The sequence below is a fragment of the Procambarus clarkii genome, chromosome 44 (genome assembly GCF_040958095.1).
Source record: "Procambarus clarkii isolate CNS0578487 chromosome 44, FALCON_Pclarkii_2.0, whole genome shotgun sequence".
Classification (NCBI taxonomy): domain Eukaryota; kingdom Metazoa; phylum Arthropoda; class Malacostraca; order Decapoda; family Cambaridae; genus Procambarus; species Procambarus clarkii.
The window spans coordinates 22,775,401-22,794,649 of record NC_091193.1 but is presented as its reverse complement, the minus strand read 5'-3'; the positions used below and the strand labels follow the sequence as shown (position 1 = coordinate 22,794,649).

Below are 19,249 nucleotides of genomic sequence, written 5' to 3'. Positions count from 1 at the left end.
TGGTCCATGAGGTAAAGATGGGTTGCTACTGCTGGTCCGTAAAGATGGGTTGCTACTGCTGGTCCGTAAAGATGGGTTGCTACTGCTGGTCCGTAAAGATGGGTTGCTACTGCTGGTCCATGCCACTTTCTCAGTGTTATTTGGCTCTAGTTGTGTTTTTAAATTTTATTAGGATGCGGGCATTGTCAACTACATGGTAAGACTTTTCACAAAAGATACTTGGCACAAGTATAAATATTTTAAACTTTGCGAGTCATACTGGTCGTCACAAAATTGATAGTCATGGAGCCTTACTATGATACACCTTACTGAGATGGATTTCAACTGCATTATTTTTTTTTAGCATTTCCAAAGTCAATATTTCTTCATACTTAAATATTTCTAGGTTACTAGCCTTAATTGGGTCAAGACAGTTAAAAAAGGAAAGGTGCAATTTTTGTTGATTAATTTCTTTAACCATAGTAGGAATCTAGTACCATATTTTGTAGTGGTCAATCATGTATATTGAACTCCTTGACATTTTTCAGCAAACATTTTAAAAAATCACAATTTTGTTTATTTTCATCTCGTGTATTTTCATCATTCTTCTATATCTTACTATGTTAATTTTCACTTCTACAAGCCATAAAAAGGACATTTTACATTTTTTGTAATTCAACAATCCATGATATACTTCTAAAAGTTGGAATGTTTGTTATATATATGGAGGATGGTCACCCTAATATAACAACCCATCCTCTCATTAGACTGTATAAAGCAGCGGCCGTCCTCCCCAGACGCATTCATAAATTATAAGTTTAAAAAATTTATTTGTTTTCATATACAAATTAATAATATTATGCATAAAAATTCTATGTATAGTTTTGTAGGTTTAGGTTAGGTGTTTAGGTTCTGTTGGCGAATATTTGTATTTGAAGCACGTGGGTGAAGCATTTATAGAATTGTGGTTCGAATAGAGGATGTAAGCGAAGCACTTGTTTTGGAAGTTTTCGGACGTCATCAGTTTGCGAGTCGTGTATAAACTGCTTTTTATTCATAAACGGGGGGGGGGGGGGGGGGGTTTGGCAGCTGGATTAATGAGCTTGGACCTTTATATGCGAGGATGGGCTCAATATGGTTTAATTTGCTTTTGATTCTCAAGGCAGAAGTGGTATATATATTCACAATTCCCACAAAACTTTCCTCTACTGAGACACCTTTTGATTGTAATTTTTTTTAGCCAAGAACAGGCTTGTAAAGATTGATTAGCATTTGTCAAACCAAAATGATCAAATGCTCTACCTTGAAGCTATGTAGATGGTTAATACTAGAAATGTTTGATGAAAATTTAACCATTATCTCTGCTTTGTGTTTAAGAAAACTGGCATCTGGTTGACTGATTTAGTAAGTTTTTTCACTCAATATTTAGGGATAGTACAAGGATTATTTTCTTATCATGATCGGTTATGATGCTAAGGAAATGTAAAAAATTAAGTTTTTGCCTCTACAGTATTCCTAGCAGTGAAAAATACAAAGACTAAACAAACACCATTTAACATACATTGTGGGTGTAATGCAGATACTGTGAATAGTTTGGGTAGATAATTTGTATAGCATTTAATTTTATTACTTGAAAATATTAATGACTGGGATAAACTCATTCAGTCAGTCAGAAGCATCATAGAAGACTGGAATGTAGTCAAGGTAGGCTGGCTGCCCAATGTCATTCTCTGCACCTTCAATAAATATAGTGGTGAAAGATTTAAATTTTCTACTTTGCTACCAGTGCAAATCTCACAACTTTTTTAGATTTTTTGTATACTATTGTTACATTTTCTTTGACTCAAACTGAACTACTATTTGCAGTACAGTATTATAAATTTTGTTAATTCTTGTATATGTTAGTACAGTACAGTACTTCATATATTCTCCTTATACAATTTTTGAGTGGATACAGTATATTAGAATGAAGTAAGATTTATGAATGATCTGAATCATGCATATGCTTGTGTGTTTTTTTTTAATCATAATTTACTATCTGTATATTCATTGAAGTTGACTGAATGCAGTCAACCCTTAATTTGCACAAGAGATGAGTTTCTGGAAAACTCTGTGCACATCAGAATAGCATAGATGGAAGTCAAGGTTATACTGCATGGGAAAATTAGTGGTGCATTCCAGAGACCCACAGAAGTCATTCTATGCTGGATAAAATAACTACAGTACTTTAATATTATTATTCAGCAATTACTCCTGCCACTTTGCAACCACAAATACAGTATATAACTCTGGTTTCCTGTCCCCCTACACAATGAATTACTATAATGCAGTGCAGAATGCTTAAGAATTGGCATGATGCAAGACTATCATGCAACAGGAGATAATTGTGAGGTTAAGAGTGTGGGGCTGTACTGTGTGTGGGCAGAACGCTCCCAACAACAAGAACAACTTGGCTGCATGAGCCACGTGCACCACCCAGTCAGAGTTCCTGCAAAAATACCTTAACTGAATTTGTGCAGATTGAGGGTTGACTGTATTTGAGTTAATAATTTGCCTTGATGCCAGAAAACTTGAATATATTATGCTTTAAATTCATGGCAGTATAGTGTACTTGTTTTAAAATTCAAGTGTAAACTATTTGCTAGTAATGGTAGCTCAAAACTTTACTATTGGTTTTAAAGAACATGATATGTTTTTATTTTTTTTATTTTTTTATTTTCACAGTAATTAAATTTAATACTTTCAGGACATGTTCTGTTTAAGTTTTTAGTACTTTTAAGTTTATATCCAGGAAAATTGTTCATGTACCATATAATTTAAACTTTCCAAAACATTTTGCTCTATTGAATTATAATAGTTTCTTGATAAACATTATTTAACATTAAAGCATTTTTCCATTGTTAATGAGAATATGATTTATGATTATTTGGAGTCCCCCCCCCCCCCCCCTTACAAAAAAAAAGTAAAGCATATAGGACATAATGATTTTCTTTTTTGGTACATTTTCGTATTCGAGTTTATTCTTTAAATATGGACTGGTATCCGTATACAATATTTTGTTTAATTTATTTTAAAACCAAGATCATGGCTTTTCTTTCCTCGATGAAAAGCTTCATTAACTCATCCATAGGAAGTGGCATATGCTGTAAAATATATTGTTGTAATGTAGTTTTAAGCTAGACAATTTAACTTTAAACTTAGGCCCAAAATCAAGCACATTTGAAGTTTCAACATTATCTTAAACTTAATTGGACATAATATGATGGTGTTCTTGGCAAATATTGCTATTAAATAAATATTTTCAGTATAATATAGCATTTATTTGATATCACATTCACAGCTTAGTGCCTTTTAATAACTATTTGATACAGTTCAGAAGTTTATTAATAAACAGGGTAATTGAATACCTAGAATAAATCCTTAATATATATCCCTGTAATATTTTCTAGTCTTTTTTTTTTTTTTTTTTTTTGATAATGTGGATGTACAGTATTCATGACGAGCATGGCATCTGTTAAATTGTTTGTGTAGATCTTGTCTGTAATCCCTTTGCCTGCGGATGCATTGCATGGCAAGCTGTTATCTTGATCTGGTGCGAGTCCAAGACTCAACTGCTGTGCTCATACTAGGACTGACTCAGTGTTGGGACTGCTGACTTTATTTTGTGGTTGCTTGGCCAGTAGTCAAAATATACCAGTTGCATACAAAATATATTAAATTTAAGGGATCTGATTCAATTTGATAATTATTTTAACATTTTTAATTATAAGATTATGCCTTTATTCCTTGTTTTAGTTAGTTAGATTTATTAGAAGCTTTTTAATTTATTTTTGTCGGTTTCAAAAGTTTTATTGGCATTCTCTTGCTAGGGCAATAATTAATTTTGCCCCTTGAAGATTGTATAATACACTGGCTTATTAATAAGATTATAATGAGCATTGAATTACCAAAATGTTTCTTTATTTTTTTTACCTAAATTCTTAATATAACTATGACAGTAAGATCATAATGTCTAGCCCAGCCTGAAAATAGTTTTAAATCTGGATCATATGAAAAGAACTTTCAGTGTAAATCATGGAACATAAATGTTTGATGTCAGACCCATGTGAGAGCACAGTGGGGGAGCAGTGAAGCTTTGTTTACTTGCGTGGAGTAGCTTAGTAACGGCTTTTCCCTTCCTCTTGTTGTTCAGCCTGACCAGCGAGAGGGCGTTGTAACAGAGCAACCGGGGCCTTCCAGAAGCAAAGTAAGTATGAGCACAGGTAAATGTTTGTGGAGCAGTTTCTTCATTTTGGTTAGTCATGGATTTTGAGTTGCAGTTTATTTACTCTTGCATTAAGGTGCTCCTGTTTCAATGTCATTTCTAGGTACAGCATATATTTTTGTAAATGTGCTATTGTTATTTCATGTATTTGCACTAGTAACTTGCATTAAGGTGCTCCTGTTTCAATGTCATTTCTTGGTACAGTATATATTTTTGTAAATGTGCTATTGTTATTTCATGTATCTGCACTAGTAACTTGTTTGTACCAGGAACTCATGATAATAGTTTTCAATAATGTATGTCATTCAGATGCACATTTTCTATTACTTAATATGTTATAGAAGGCCATGGCATTCCTAAATTTTTGTATTAACCCCTCAACTGCTCGGCTTCCAAATATGACAACCCCCCCCCCCCTCCCCCCAGTGCACAGGAAATAAATTCTCTAGAAAAAATTATTTTTTTATTTGAAAGTGTCAAAAACCCTTCCCTGAATATGGGTATAGTAACAGAAGGTCGAAATTGTACATACTCTGGCTGCTATGGGGTCCGTAAGTTTGCGCGTGACGTCGTCATTCCCTGGTCGCCCGTGGCGTACGCCCCTGGGACACAAAAGGGCGCCCGTGGCATACGCCACTGGGGCCATAGCGCCCTGTGGCAGTTTGCCGCAAATATATTTTTGTTCATTTTTTGCGCACGGTTCCAAATACATTTTGTTTTTTATGCCAGTCCTATGTATAATGAACACGTACACTATATTATGGCAGTAGGACATTTGTACTGTCTGAAAACACTGTGTTATGTGCATGACACACATGTACGCATATGTTGCACATATTTCCAATGCATCGTGCAAATTTATTTATATATATATATATATATATATATATATATATATACAGGCATACCTCAGAATAAGAGTTTAATCCGTTCCTGGAGATGCCTCGCCTTCCGAAAACTCGCATTCCGAAGTTAATTTCCCCATAAGAAATAAAGGGAAATGAATTAATCCGTTCCTGACTACCCAAAAACCCCACATCAAACTAAATTTTTATACCTAATTTACCTAATTCATCTAAATAAACCTACAAAACTGTGTTCCAGTTATTACTTACCTTGCTGTCGAGTGCTGTAGGCGTATGGAAGATGGTGAGGAGGGGGGAGGAGGAGAGGAGTTACTGTTTGGAAGGGGAGTCCCCTTCCATAATCACATCACATAACCCCATGCCTTGTAACACTATGGATACCACTTCTCTTTCTAAATTTTTCAAACCAGCCCCTGCTTGCCTTAAACTCTTTCTTATCTGCATCACTCGTTGCAGGGGTATTCTTTAGAAGGTCTTCGTGCAACACCCTGGCTTTCTCACAAATAATGGCCTCCGAAACACTATCACCCCTCAACTCCTTGTCGTGTATCCAAATTAATAACAACTTTTCCACTTCTTCAAGTATTTGTGGTCTTTGTGCCGTTAATGTTCTTACTCCTTTTGCCACTTTAGCACCCATAATCTCATTTTTCTTCTTAAGTATAGTGCATATTGTTGATGTGGCTTTGTTGTACTGCCTACAAAGTTCAACAACACGTGTACCGTTCTCATGCTTCCGAATGATCTCTTGTTTCTCCTCTATTGTCATCCTCACATGAGCTTTCTGGCCTTTATCCTTACCACTGGCTTTCTTGGGACCCATGGTGAGATATATAATAACAAATTGTATAGACAAATCACCAAAAATCCAACGAAACACTGAAAATCCGCGAGAAGAATTGATGTGGGGGTAGTCACTGAGCGCGAGACAATGGTAAACTGAGGGGCGGAGGGGCGACGATCGCCGAACCACCACGCGCTAGGTCGGCCTGTACGCGTATCAACAAACTCGCGTCCCGAAGTAACCCTCGCCTTCTGAGACAAATTTTTGGAGTAAATACTGCTCGCCTTCCGAAAACCTCACATACAGGGACAATCGCATTCCGAGGTACCACTGTATATATATATATATATATATATATATATATATATATATATATATATATATATATATATATATATATATATATATATATATATATATATATATATATATATATATATATATATATATATATATATATATATATATATATATATATATATATATATATATATATATATATGTCGTACCTAGTAGCCAGAACTCACTTCTCAGCCTACTATTCAAGGCCCGATTTGCCTAATAAGCCAAGTTTTCCTGAATTAATATATTTACTATAATTTTTTTCTTATGAAATGATAAAGCAACCCTTGTCTCTATGTATGAGGTCAATTTTTTTTTATTGGAGTTAAAATTAACGTAGATATATGACCGAACCTAACCAACCCTACCTAACCTAACCTAACCTATATTTATAGGTAAGGTTAGGTTAGGTAGCCAAAAAAAGCTAGGTTAGGTTAGGTTAGGTTGGTTAGGTAGATGAAAAATCATTAATTCATGAAAACTTGGCTTATTAGGCAAATCGCGCCTTGAATAGTAGGCTGAGAAGTGCGTTCTGGCTATTAGGTACGACATATATATATATATATATATATATATATATATATATATATATATATATATATATATGTCGTACCTAATAGCCAGAACGCACTTCTCAGCCTACTATTCAAGGCCCGATTTGCCTAATAAGCCAAGTTTTCATGAATTAATGTTTTTTCGTCTACCTAACCTACCTAACCTAACCTAACCTAGCTTTTTTTGGCTACCTAACCTAACCTTACCTATAAATATAGGTTAGGTTAGGTTAGGTAGGGTTGGTTAGGTTCGGTCATATATCTACGTTAATTTTAACTCCAATAAAAAAAAATTGACCTCATACATAGAGAAAAGGGTTGCTTTATCATTTCATAAGAAAAAAATTATAGTAAATATATTAATTCAGGAAAACTTGGCTTATTAGGCAAATCGGGCCTTGAATAGTTGGCTGAGAAGTGAGTTCTGGCTACTAGGTACGACATATATATATATATATATATATATATATATATATATATATATATATATATATATATATATATATATATATATATATATATATATATATATATATATATATATATATATATATATATATATATATATATATATATATATATATATATATATATATATATATATATATATATATATATATATATATATATATATATATATATATATATATATATATATATATATATATATATATATAAAATATTTATATTATAATATGCACTCTTAAAAATAATTTTTTTTTTTTTTTTTTTTTTTTTTTTTTGTTGCGCCTGTGGGTGTTAATCCCATTTCGACCCCTAGCGGCCTGAGGGTTAAACAACAAACACATTTGTTGACTGTTCATCAGTCAGTGTGAAATGATATCATGCTGCTATTAGGTAGGAGTTCATATAGGTCAAATTTATTTTGTGCAGAGTTTTTTAATTAAGAAATAAGAAGGGGATCACTTTCAGACGAATGATGCTGTAAATAGTTACTAACAACATTGCTCTTTTTCAGGTTGTATGTTTAAAAATGAATTTAACCGTCCTGGCCTGGTGCCTTCTTTTGATAATTACTTGCATTCAAGAATTAAATAATTAAATGAGCCATTTCAGTTTTATATGAAAAATACACAATTCTTCCACAGCTAAGTGGCATGAAATATTGTATTGCAGGAAGATGTAAGTGATGAGGAACTTGAGAATGGAGGAAAAGCCATGGGTGATGGGGGTCATCCTGTCACTTCACAGCCTCCACCCTCTACCAACCCCTTCAGGTACATTATACATCATGTTCTGTTCTAGAGAGATGCAGAATGACACACATGCAAGTAATGTTGGATTATTGTTCACATTATTGTACTTGGTACTTCTGCAATATAAAAGGATTACCAATTGATGTCTAGTAACATGTTAATGTATAGGGGTTTGAGACAAAAATATTTCAGTTTGTTAAAAATACTTAAGTGAGAAATAGTTACAAAGTTTTATTGCAATAGAAGGTGGGCCATTAACTTTGAATTTAAGAATTTTTGCTTAATAGTTCTTGTTTAAAATTTTAGGTTGCATGACAATTACAAACTGCAATAAGTGTTTGAGAGTGTTTAAATAATCAGTGTTTTTTATATGACCTTTTGCTGATCTGTTGAGCACTATTAAAATATTGATAGCATGAGCACTTTAATAATAATTTATAGTATTGTACATGTTTGTATATTTTTTAAGGAAGAAAGATGTGCTGTACAGTTGACGCTCGATACTACACGGGTGTGTCCCAAAAAACAATTTATCGGACTATGTAGTTTATTATTAATAACTTATTGGAAATTTTAAATCCATTCCATAATTGAGAATTTATTACATTAAAAAATTTACCACTTGGGATATTGAATTGGAGATGCTGCTTTAATTGAGCTACTCTGGGTTTCAAGTAATGTACAGTAACATCTCGCCAATCATATGAAACATATGGATGCACAAGTGAATTCAGCCAGGTTTGTGTCCTGGGCTGGAAGGGCCTGAGGTGACTTTGTTGTTTAATAGATTAGCCAATGCTTTATCTGTTCCTGGGGACTTGTCGCTCTTTAATTTTCTACAATATTTGTTAAATAAATTCCACCATCGTAACCACTAATCAACTTGTCCTCCATGCCACCTGCAGTATAATATAAAGTTCTTTTGTATTAAATACAGAAAGAAAATACTTCAGAATTTTCCCCGTTTCTTTATTGTTGCCCATTACTTAACCTGCCTTATTCTTCAGTGACTCTAATTTTTGTTTGATGTTCTGTAGCTGAATGAACCTCTCAGGATTTGTCTTTAACTGCCCAGCTATGCTCACTTCATCTAATATGACAACAATTTTCCTTCAAGACTCACAACTTTCACCTTTTGTTCCTCATTTATTCCTCCTAACATTACACACAGTTTCAAGTCCTTTTTGGGGGAAGGGGTTATGGGCAAATGTGGCTATAAAGTCCAGTAGACAATTGTGATAGATAATGAATTGGGAGATGAACACAGGCACAATTGGAAGGAAGCCAGAATTCCATTCTTGAGTCACTTTTGCCAGTATTCTATGAACTTGCTATGCAGTAAAGTGGTACCTTAGTTTTCAAATTTAATACATTCCCAGAGACAGCTCGTAAACAGAAAATTCACAAACCAAAATTAATTTTCTCATAAGAAATAATATAAATTGAATTATATTTTCTTCCTCTAAGATTTTCTTCTCGCCTCTCTCTTGCCTATTTATTTGCCTCGCCTACTTTCCTCATCACAATCGACTTGAGAATGGTCCAGGACGGACCAAAACGTCATCGTCCCGTCACTTTCTAGTGTGTGGTTTGGTCAACATTTCATCCACGTTATTGTGACTCCTTGTCTGCACATATAAATTGAATTAATCCGTTCTGCACTTCAAAAAATATTAACTTCAAAATACCTTTCATACATAATACACACAAATATTTTGTACAATAGTATGTACAGTGTACAAGTATAGCTTATCTTTATTGATGACTCTTGTTGGCATATTGAAGACAGTGAAGAGGGTGGGGGGAGGAGAAGTGTTATTGTTTGGAAGGGTAGTCCCCTTCCATTATAACATCAGGCAGTGATGACTTCTCTGGGGTATTCTCTCTCCTACACTATGTCTGCATACCAGTAGGACCTGGTTGTGGCTCACTGTTTTTCTCGCTAAGAATCTTTCCATTTTGACTTGGTTTTTCCCTGTGTCTTAACACTTGTCTGTAGTGAGACATCAGTGTCATTAAAAAGGTTAAGCAATGGCCTACTGCAGCTTGATTTGGGTGAGACATTTCAATAAAACTACATTTCTTCCCAAACTGCACACCACTCATTAATTTCCTCTATCGTCATCCTCACATGTGTTTCCTTAGGTTGAACCTTGCCACTGACTTTCTTGGTACCCATGGTGTGATGTACAGTATAATAATTACTTTTATGTTCAAAAATAAACAAATGCAGAAAAACAATGAAATTCTTTACAAAGTATTAAAGCGCGATCATCACTAGGCAAGAGGCACTGGTAAACTGAAGCACAATCGCCCATGTCACAAGGGACAATGCACTCGGTCGACCATCGACAGATTCGCAAAGCGAGGCAAAGCTCGTAAACCAATTAGACTTTTACGAAGAAATTGAGCTCATAACCTGAAAAATTCGTAAAGAGGGATGTTCAGCAACTGAGTCCACTGTATATAATCCTGATTTTCCTTGCTTTAATTAAATGTTATTCAATACAATAAATTAGTTGTTAAAAGTTTGTTTATACACTACCTAAAATTGGTGGAAGCATAGCTTCCTCTAATTCTTTAAGCTATGACATTTAATTGCAGTGTAAGTACAGTGGCACCTCGACTTAAGATTGCCCTGACTTACGATAATTTTGAGTTACGATATAAATTTGATCGGAAAATGTGACTCGACTTGCTATAGTGTCGTCGACTAACGATATTTGTTGATACACGTTCAGGTCGACCGAGCGCATTGGTTCTTGGTGGCGCGGGCCAACCTGCCTCAGTTTACTAGAGCCGTCCGCTTAGTGACGATCACGCTTATAAGGAATTCTATTTTTTTGGTGATTTTTTGCTTTTTAAACATAAAACTAATTATTATATATCATGCCATGGGTCCCAAGAAAGTCAGTGGTAAGGTTCAACATATGAAAACACATGCAAGGATGACCATAGAGGAAGTACAGAATATCCCTCAAAATTAAGAAAATGTGTGCAGCATGGGAAGAACTAAACTTTTGCTGAAACGACTCGCCCAAATCAAGCTGCAGTAGGCCGTTACCTTAACCTTTTCAATGACACTGTGATGCATCACTACAGACAAATGTTAAAACGAAGGGAAAAAAAAGTGTCGCTAGACAAATTTTTAGTGAGACAAACTAGCAGTGAACCACAACCAGGTCCTAGTGGTATGCAGGCAAAACATAGGAGAGAGTGTACCCCAGAGAAATCATCACTGCCTGATGTTATAATGGAAGGGGACGCTCCTTCAAAACAGTAACACCTTCCCTCCTCCCTCTTCCTCACCATCTTTCATACGGCAACAGGAGTCATCAGTAAAGGTAAATAATAACTTGTACATACTTTTGTAGTGAAGATTTGGGTGAATTAGGTATAAAATTTACTTTGAAGTAAATTTTTTGGGGGAGTCGGGAACAGATTAATTTATTTCCCTTTATTTCTTATGGGAAAAATCGTTTCGACTTAAGGTACGTCTCTGGGAACGGATTACCATCGTAAATCGAGGCCCCACTGACTACTGTAATAGCAATATTTAGGTTAGCCAAATGCAAGCACAAGTAAAATATTCACCCAGCATTAGCTACTCCTGCCTTCATTGGTCTCCTAACCATACCTAGTGTGGCATTTTTTTTCCTACATTTTCCCCCTCCCTTTCCAGCCCATTGATCTCGACGGACTGCCCAGGTCTGTCCCGGTTAGACACTGCTCGTAAACGGCTGCACTTCTGTAAGCGTGCAGTCTGGAAGAAAAGGCAAAGGAGGCAATTGCTGGACATATGCCCAGAGTGCACCCCTGGGGGGGGTGGGGCTGTCTTGTCAGGTGTCCTATCCTCTATAATTGTGGCTCCATGGTGGGTATAAGGGCTTATTTGTGGATTAATTTTGTTTCTGTTCATTTTTGTCTTTTTATGACCCTCCTTTACCTTCTCAAACTCGTGGGGGTAGGCGACCAGGCCCCCAAGTCGGACTCTGCTGGAAGACCTGGCTCTGTAGCCCCTGCTACATTGGGCCCTGGCCATGTTCCATCTCGGACTCTCCCAGCTGCGTCTCTCTGCTCCCTTCCTGCCTCGTGCCGGGGTTGAGCCCCAAACCCCCAGTGGTGACGACCTCATCACCTGGCGTGGCTCCGTCTCTAGTTGTCACAACTGTGCCTTTTACCCCCTCTTACTGGGGGTGCTTGGCGTCGTCACCTCTGCACTTGCTCACGCTTGATTCCATCCCAGTCTCCTTCTTTCCAGGCTTTGTTTGGTCCTACTACATGGACCAAGTATTTTGATCTTATTCATGTTGACCCTACTTGTCCTGATGATTTATTTCTCCATAAGCACCTTGTTGATTCGGTGGATACATTGGTCACCTTTAACCCTACCCATACTGCTACCTGTGTTGTTGCATCCCCTTCTCAGGAAGCGGCTGCTCGCATGGCTTCATTGTCCTGCATTGGAGAGACCCCTGTTCGCATCTCCAAAAATGCCCAATTGAATGACTGCATTTGCACACTTTCTCCCGCACCATGTTGCTACTGGTGACAGGGAACTTAAAGACTGCTACACAAGGATATTAAATATATCCTTGAGGCCTAAGACCATTCTATCCTCCAGGTGGATACCTTCACTCGACCCCCTCATAGTCATGCCATCAGCCTCTTCACATTGAAAGTCACCTTTGATAGGTCCCTTCCCTCTTCAGTCATTCTTGCTGGTGCCAAATGCTCCATTCAGGAGTACATCCCCTCTCCTCGCCTTTGCAGCAGGTGCTGGAGATTTAGGCATGGTCTCTTCAGGTGCATAAGTGAGGTCTCTCATTGCCCCTTGTATGGAACCTCTGGTCATTCTAAGACGGAGTGCCCTTCTTCCCAAACTCTTTGCATCAACTGCGGTGGTGCCCACCCTGCCTTCTCCTCTGCATTTGTGCATTGCATATTTGAGGAAGCCATCCTTGTCTTTTCCTGAGGCTAGGTGCCAGGTTCGCCGTCTTCCCTCTTTCTCTGGCATGTCTTGTGCTCGTGTGTTGCGTTCCCATTCTTTTTGCCCTCTCCTGCTTTCTCAGTTTCACAACCATTTCGAGGCCTTGGACCCCTACACCACCACCACCCTCGTCTGCTCCGTCTGCTCCTTTGCATTCTGGGCCAGAGGGTCGTGCTCCTGGTTCTCCATCTGGTGTTTCCTTCTTTTCTTCTCAGTCTTCCTTGTCTCCTGTGCTCTCCTTTCCTTCTCGCCCCACTCCTTCTTCTCAGCCCTCCCCTCTGTCTCTTGGTCCTTCTCACCACCTGTCTGCTCAGGCCTTTGTCCATCCTCCTCCCAGTGTTTGCCATGTTGCCGTTCCTATTCTCCTTCTCTTGTTGAAACTGTCGAGACGGTCGCCCAGTTTATTGCTGATGGTACGCCTCTCTATGTCAGAAGCATAAGCTTAGCTCCTCTACTTCTTCCTCCCCGGCGGGTAAGAAGGTTTCAATGTATTCCTCACCTTCTGACTCCGACACTATCCCTGCTTCCCCTCCCTTTTCAGTGGCGGGGTCTCCTGTCCCTCCTATGGAGATTTCCGTGGTCTTTGATCCTCTCTTGGATGCTGCCCTTGCTCTGGTGTCCTCACCTGTTTCTGTCCTTCCTGCCCCCAATTCCCTTGACTGGTCCTCTCCGTTGCCTCCTGCTCCAGACTCTGTCCGTTCGCCTCTGGTCCGTCTTCCCGCTCCATTGTCTTGGTTATCATTTGCCTCTTCCCTGTCACCCTAATTTTACTGATCCTTATCTTGTTATTCCTTAGTCTACTGTGTTCTTTGCCTTTGTTTCTCCCTTGTTATCTCTGTTTCTGTTCTCTCTTTTTTGTCTGTCTATTCTTCAATGGAATATTCATGGTTTTTATGCCAACTTCCATGAATTCCAACTTCTGATCGCGCAGTTTTCCCTGCTTTGTGTTTGTTTCCAGGAGCCGATGCTTGGCACTCGTCCTGGTCACTTCTATGGTTATTCTTTTCTCTCTCTCCCCCTCCAGCTCTTGCTGGGGTCCATTCCTCTACTGCTCTCTTGATCCGTCTTGATATTCCCTTCATTGCCCATTCGGTGTTCTGCGGCCCGTATCTTTGTGAGTAAATGGTATACAGTCTGTTCATTTATCTCCCCCCGAATGTCCCCCTTTCTCTTCCTGATCTTCAACACCTGTTGAACTCTTTACCAGAGCCTGTGCTTGTTTTGTGTGATTTTTAACTGTCGACATACCTTCTGGGGTGATGTTCTGACAAACACCTGGGCCGCCTTCTCGAACCCTTTGTCCTCTCCTTTTCTCTATCTTCTGAATTCTGGTAAGCCCACTCGTGTTGACTCCCGCACTTGCACCCTTTTCTGTCTTGATCTTTCTCTCTGCTCATCTTCTCTTTATTTAGATTTCACATGGTGGGTTATTGATGACCTACGTAAGTGACCATTTCCCCATCCTTGTCACCTTCTCTCTTCGCCCTCCTCCTCTTTCATGACGCTGTTTTTTATGCTGCCCTCTGCTCTGTTTCTCACTCTACCTCTAGAGGCACCCAGAAGTGCATTTCCTGGTGGAATGCAGACTGTGCTCAGACTGTCTGTTGTAAGTGTGCAGCCTGGAAGAAACACCGTCGCCATAGGATGCCCGTTTCTTTTGTTTTGTTTTGGAAGGCAAGTGTGGTGGCCCATAGGGCAATCCATACAGCTAAACGTGAGGGTTGGAGCTTTTATTTCCACCATTACGTCTGACACTCCTCTGTCTCTGAGCTGGAAGAAAATCCGCAAGATAGCGGGTAAGTTTGTTCCAGATGTCTCGCCAGTCCTTCACCTCTGTGGTTCTATTGTGGCGGATCCGATGTTGGTCGTGACCGAACTGGGTTTTCACTTTTCGACTGTTGGCTCTGACTCTCGTCTTCCTCCTCCTTTCCTTACTCGCAAGCCCCTTCTTGAATCTTCTCCCTTAGATTTCTGCACTTCTCTTCGGCTTCCCTATAGCGATCCTCTCTCTTTCAGAACTCCAGACTGCCCTGTTCTCTCCTGTGGGCCCTCTGCGGTTCTACGGCAGTAGTCTCGGATGATATTCATTAGGAGATGCTTCGCCATCTCCTTCATGCACTTTTCAGTATTTACTGAGTGTTTATAACTGTCTGGGAGTCGTCGTCAGTTTTTGATTACTGGCTTGTGGTGGTTATTCTTCCTATTCGGTAACTTGGTTCTCTAGGATCATTCCCTAAAGACTTCTGCCCCATTGCTCTCATGAGTTGCCTGCAAACTCTTTTGAGCATATGGTCAATGTCCGTCTGATGTGGTTCTTGGAACGCTATCACCACCTCTCCCCTTCTCAATTTGACTTTCACAAGTGTCGCAGCACGACTGATGTCCTCGTGAACTTGCAGGTCTATATTCGTATTGCCTTTGCTCTGAAGACCTCTGTTGTTGCTGTCCTTTTTTTGGCCTAGAAAAGGTGTATGACACCACCTGGAGATACCATATTCAGTCCCAACTCCATTCTATTAGCCTTCATGATAATCTCTCTCTCTTCCTCCAGAGCTTCCTCTCCCATCGTTCCTTTCAAGTGCAGCTTGGTACCGTGCTCTCTGCCTCTTTTCGGCAATATAAAGGTGTGCCCCAAGGTAGCGTTCTGAGCACTACTCTATTCTTGCTGACCTTCAGTGGTCTTCTTTCCTCCCTTCCCTCTGACATTTATTCCGCTCTTTATGTTAAAGATCTTACCCTCTGCTCTCAAGGTGATGACTCGCCTTTCCTCTAATGGCGGCTTCAACTAGCGATTAATGCCATGTTGGCCTGGGCCACCTATCATAGTTTCAAATTCTCTCCGGCTAAGACTTGTGCTATGACCTTTACTCAGAAGCAGGTCGTCCTTCAACCCCCTCTGTTGCTTTATGGTAAATCTTTTTTGTATAAGGATTCTGCTAAACTTCTGGGATTAATCTTTGACACTCGCTTGTTCTGGTCACCCCATGTCCCCTACCTCCAAGTTGAATGATCTAAGGCCCTTAACTTAAGATCTTGACCCATACTTCCTGGAGAGCTGATAGGCACACATTCCTTTCTTTACATTCCTCTCTCCTGCTGTCTAAACTCAATTATGGCCATCCTGCTTACTCTTCTGCCTCTCCCTCCACCCTTGGCCATACTGGGCTCCGTCTTAGCTCTGATGCCTTTCGTTCAACCTCTACCCAAAGCCTGTATGTTGAGACTGGCATCCTGTCTCTACAAGAGCGCCGTGATTTCTACTGTCTTTACTACTTTCTGCGGTCCCTACAACACCCTCAATCTCGCTTATGTCGTACTTTGACCATTACCCCTTCTGTGGGCCCTGTTCCCTTTCACCACCATCTCTTTTCTGTACAGTTGTGTCGCTTGCAAGATTCTCTCTCGGTTTGTGTTGCCAATGTTTCTTCTCCTGTCATTCTGTCCTTGCCCCCATGAAGGGTTCCTCTTCCTGAGTTTTGTAGAACCTTGATCCGCATGACTAAGGTTTTTACCCCCTCCTACAGTTTTGAAACGCCTTTTCCTTGTTCACGTTTCTGCACGCTCCATCTCCGTCTTCACGGATGGGTGTAAGTCTGCTGACTGTGTAGGCTACTCCGTTGTGTTTCCCGGCTACACCTATGTGTCGCCTACCTCTGGAGACTAGCATCTTCACGGCTGAGCTTCATGCAATTTTGTTTCCTCTTCATCAACTGCTTTCTCGCCGTAATTCTTCCTTTGTTGTTGTAGTTGACTCTCGCAGTGCCCTCTTGGCTCTGGAGTCCTTTAATCCTGCCCATCCTGTAGTCGTCAAAACTCAATATTGGCTGTTAATCTCCAGCAGATTTAAGACAGTCAAGTTTTACTGGGTTCCCAGCCATATTGGTATTTCCCTAAATGAGTGTGTGGATGCTGCAGCAAAGGAGGCTATCCGCACTTGTCCCATTTCCCGTAAAAGTGTTCCTTATTTAGACTTCCACCCTGTTATTCATTCCTCGATTCATGCCCATTGGCAGGATCGCTGGTCTTCTGTTCCTGGTAACAGACTGTGTGCTTTTAAGAGTAGTGTCCCCCTGGTGGCCTTCCTCCTACCACCGTAACCGGCGGTGGGAAACGGCTCTAGCGAGGTTACGTATTGGCCATACCTGTTTAACTCACGGGCACTTAATGGAGCACCACCCTGCTCCTTATTGTCCGAACTGCATTCTCTCTTATGGTCATGCATGTCCTTGTTGAATGTTCTGACTTCCAGGATATGCGTGTGTCTTGCTTCCCGACTGTCCCTCGTGGTCACTTGTCCCTCGATTGTATCATTGGTGAATTGGATGCCTTTGATGTTCGCCTTATGCACTTTTGTTCTCGTATTGGCATCCTTAGTGATATTTAGCACCTTTTGAATATCCCGCACTTTTGACGGTGCTACATAGCCGCACTGGCTTGGTGCCTTCTTTTCATAATTACTTCTGTACTTTTCTACATTTTATACTTGACCTATTTTAGTGTGTATTTTTTGGTTATAATACATCTTGTTCGATTATCAAGTGTCAACTGTACAGTACTATATATGCAAAAGTAAATTTGAGTGGTCCTAGAGTTGCAAATAAATAATTAACCCAAAGCCCTTAAGACAAATCCTGGTCTAGCAGCATGGCAGGTGAGTATTGTCTGAACCACCATGCTGCAGTAGTATGGTAATACCCAATATTTTATAAGTAGTTGAACTCCATTACTACATTAGAATGCATTTGGCATGAATTGTGAATATTTTATCCTAACTGTGTTACTGGACTTGGATTACTATTCTGACAAGAGTTTTGGGTTGAGAAGCATATGCTAGCTCATATATATATATATATATATATATATATATATATATATATATATATATATATATATATATATATATATATATATATATATATATATATATATATATATATATATATATATATATATATATATATATATATATATATATATATATATATATATATATATATATATATATATATATATATATATATATATATATATATATATATATATATATATATATATATATATATATATATATATATATATATATATATATATATATATATATATATATATATATATATATATATATATATATATATATATATATATATATATATATATATATATATATATATATATATATATATATATATATATATATATATATATATATATATATATACATATATAATATTTATATATGAATGATACACATACATATAGTTATGTTTGTTTTTATGTATAACTTTTACATGTTTAAATACCTAGATAATTAAGGCTGAAAAGAATTTCTTCACCCTTTGTGAATTTACAGGAAACCAGAGAATTCTGAGGAAAAGAAAGGTTCTCCATCTTCTACTAACCCCTTCAGGTGACTTGTGTTTTATGATGCAGCATAAATAAATTTTAATTTTTGTTTTGCATTTATTAATTATTTATTATATACATTGAAACTGTGTACCTGAAAGTATACGTCTGGGCTGTGTGTGTGTGTGTCTCCATGGGTACTGTACTTGTTTGATCTGGGTACATGCATACCTCATTTAACACTGGAGATGTTAAGGATGAAATGGGATCATTAGCCAAATCAGTGTTATAAATGGTCATTATTGCATAGTCCCTATCAAGATGCTCCTGTAATTAGAAATTATTACCTAGACCAACATACTGAAGGTTCATAGGGTTGCTGGAACAATAATACATATGATAACCATGATGATATAGATACATGCAGCAAGTACTCTCCTTTTCTTTAATAAAAAAAAAACTTCCATTGCCTCACAAACCCATTTCTGAACAAGACAGAGGTGCTGTTGTGTGTCATTCATAGTAAGTGAGAAAGAGGGGGAGAGAAGTATCACTGAAAAGTTGAAATGGGTTTATTGGGAGGATAGGTTGAGTACATGTGGAAAATGAGTCTGCGACTCCTTGCAGGCAGTCAAACTGTCTGACTGGACAATCTACAAGAACTGGCTTGACTGGGACACTGATCCTAAGAGCAGCATAAAGGTAGGTAGCCAAACTCAGCAGTTGTGTATGTGCTATTTATCCCTCAACTGTGCGGCCTCCAAATATGACACCCCCCCCCCCCCCCCCCCCAGTGCGCAGGAAATAAAATCTCTGGAAAAGTTCTTTTCTGTTTTGAAAGTGTCAAAACCCCTTCCCTGAGTATGGGTATAGAAACAGAAGGTCGAAATTGTACATACTTTGGCTGCTA

General features: G+C 38.3%; 1 protein-coding gene across 21 annotated transcripts in view; it reads left to right on the top strand.

The window, feature by feature from the left end:
* Csp (Cysteine string protein) overlaps nt 1–19,249 on the top strand; it is a 99,383-nt gene that overhangs the window by 34,598 nt on the left and 45,536 nt on the right. For 9 of the 21 annotated variants that reach the window (XM_069300820.1, XM_069300821.1, XM_069300815.1 and 6 more), the window contains 3 exons: nt 4,172–4,225; nt 7,927–8,027; nt 18,347–18,403. In XM_069300820.1, coding sequence (XP_069156921.1) covers nt 4,172–4,225; nt 7,927–8,027; nt 18,347–18,403 — 212 coding nt within the window. The remainder of the gene's footprint in view (nt 1–4,171; nt 4,226–7,926; nt 8,028–18,346; nt 18,404–19,249) is intronic. The other 12 variants (XM_069300826.1, XM_069300830.1, XM_069300827.1 and 9 more) reach the window with 3 other exon arrangements.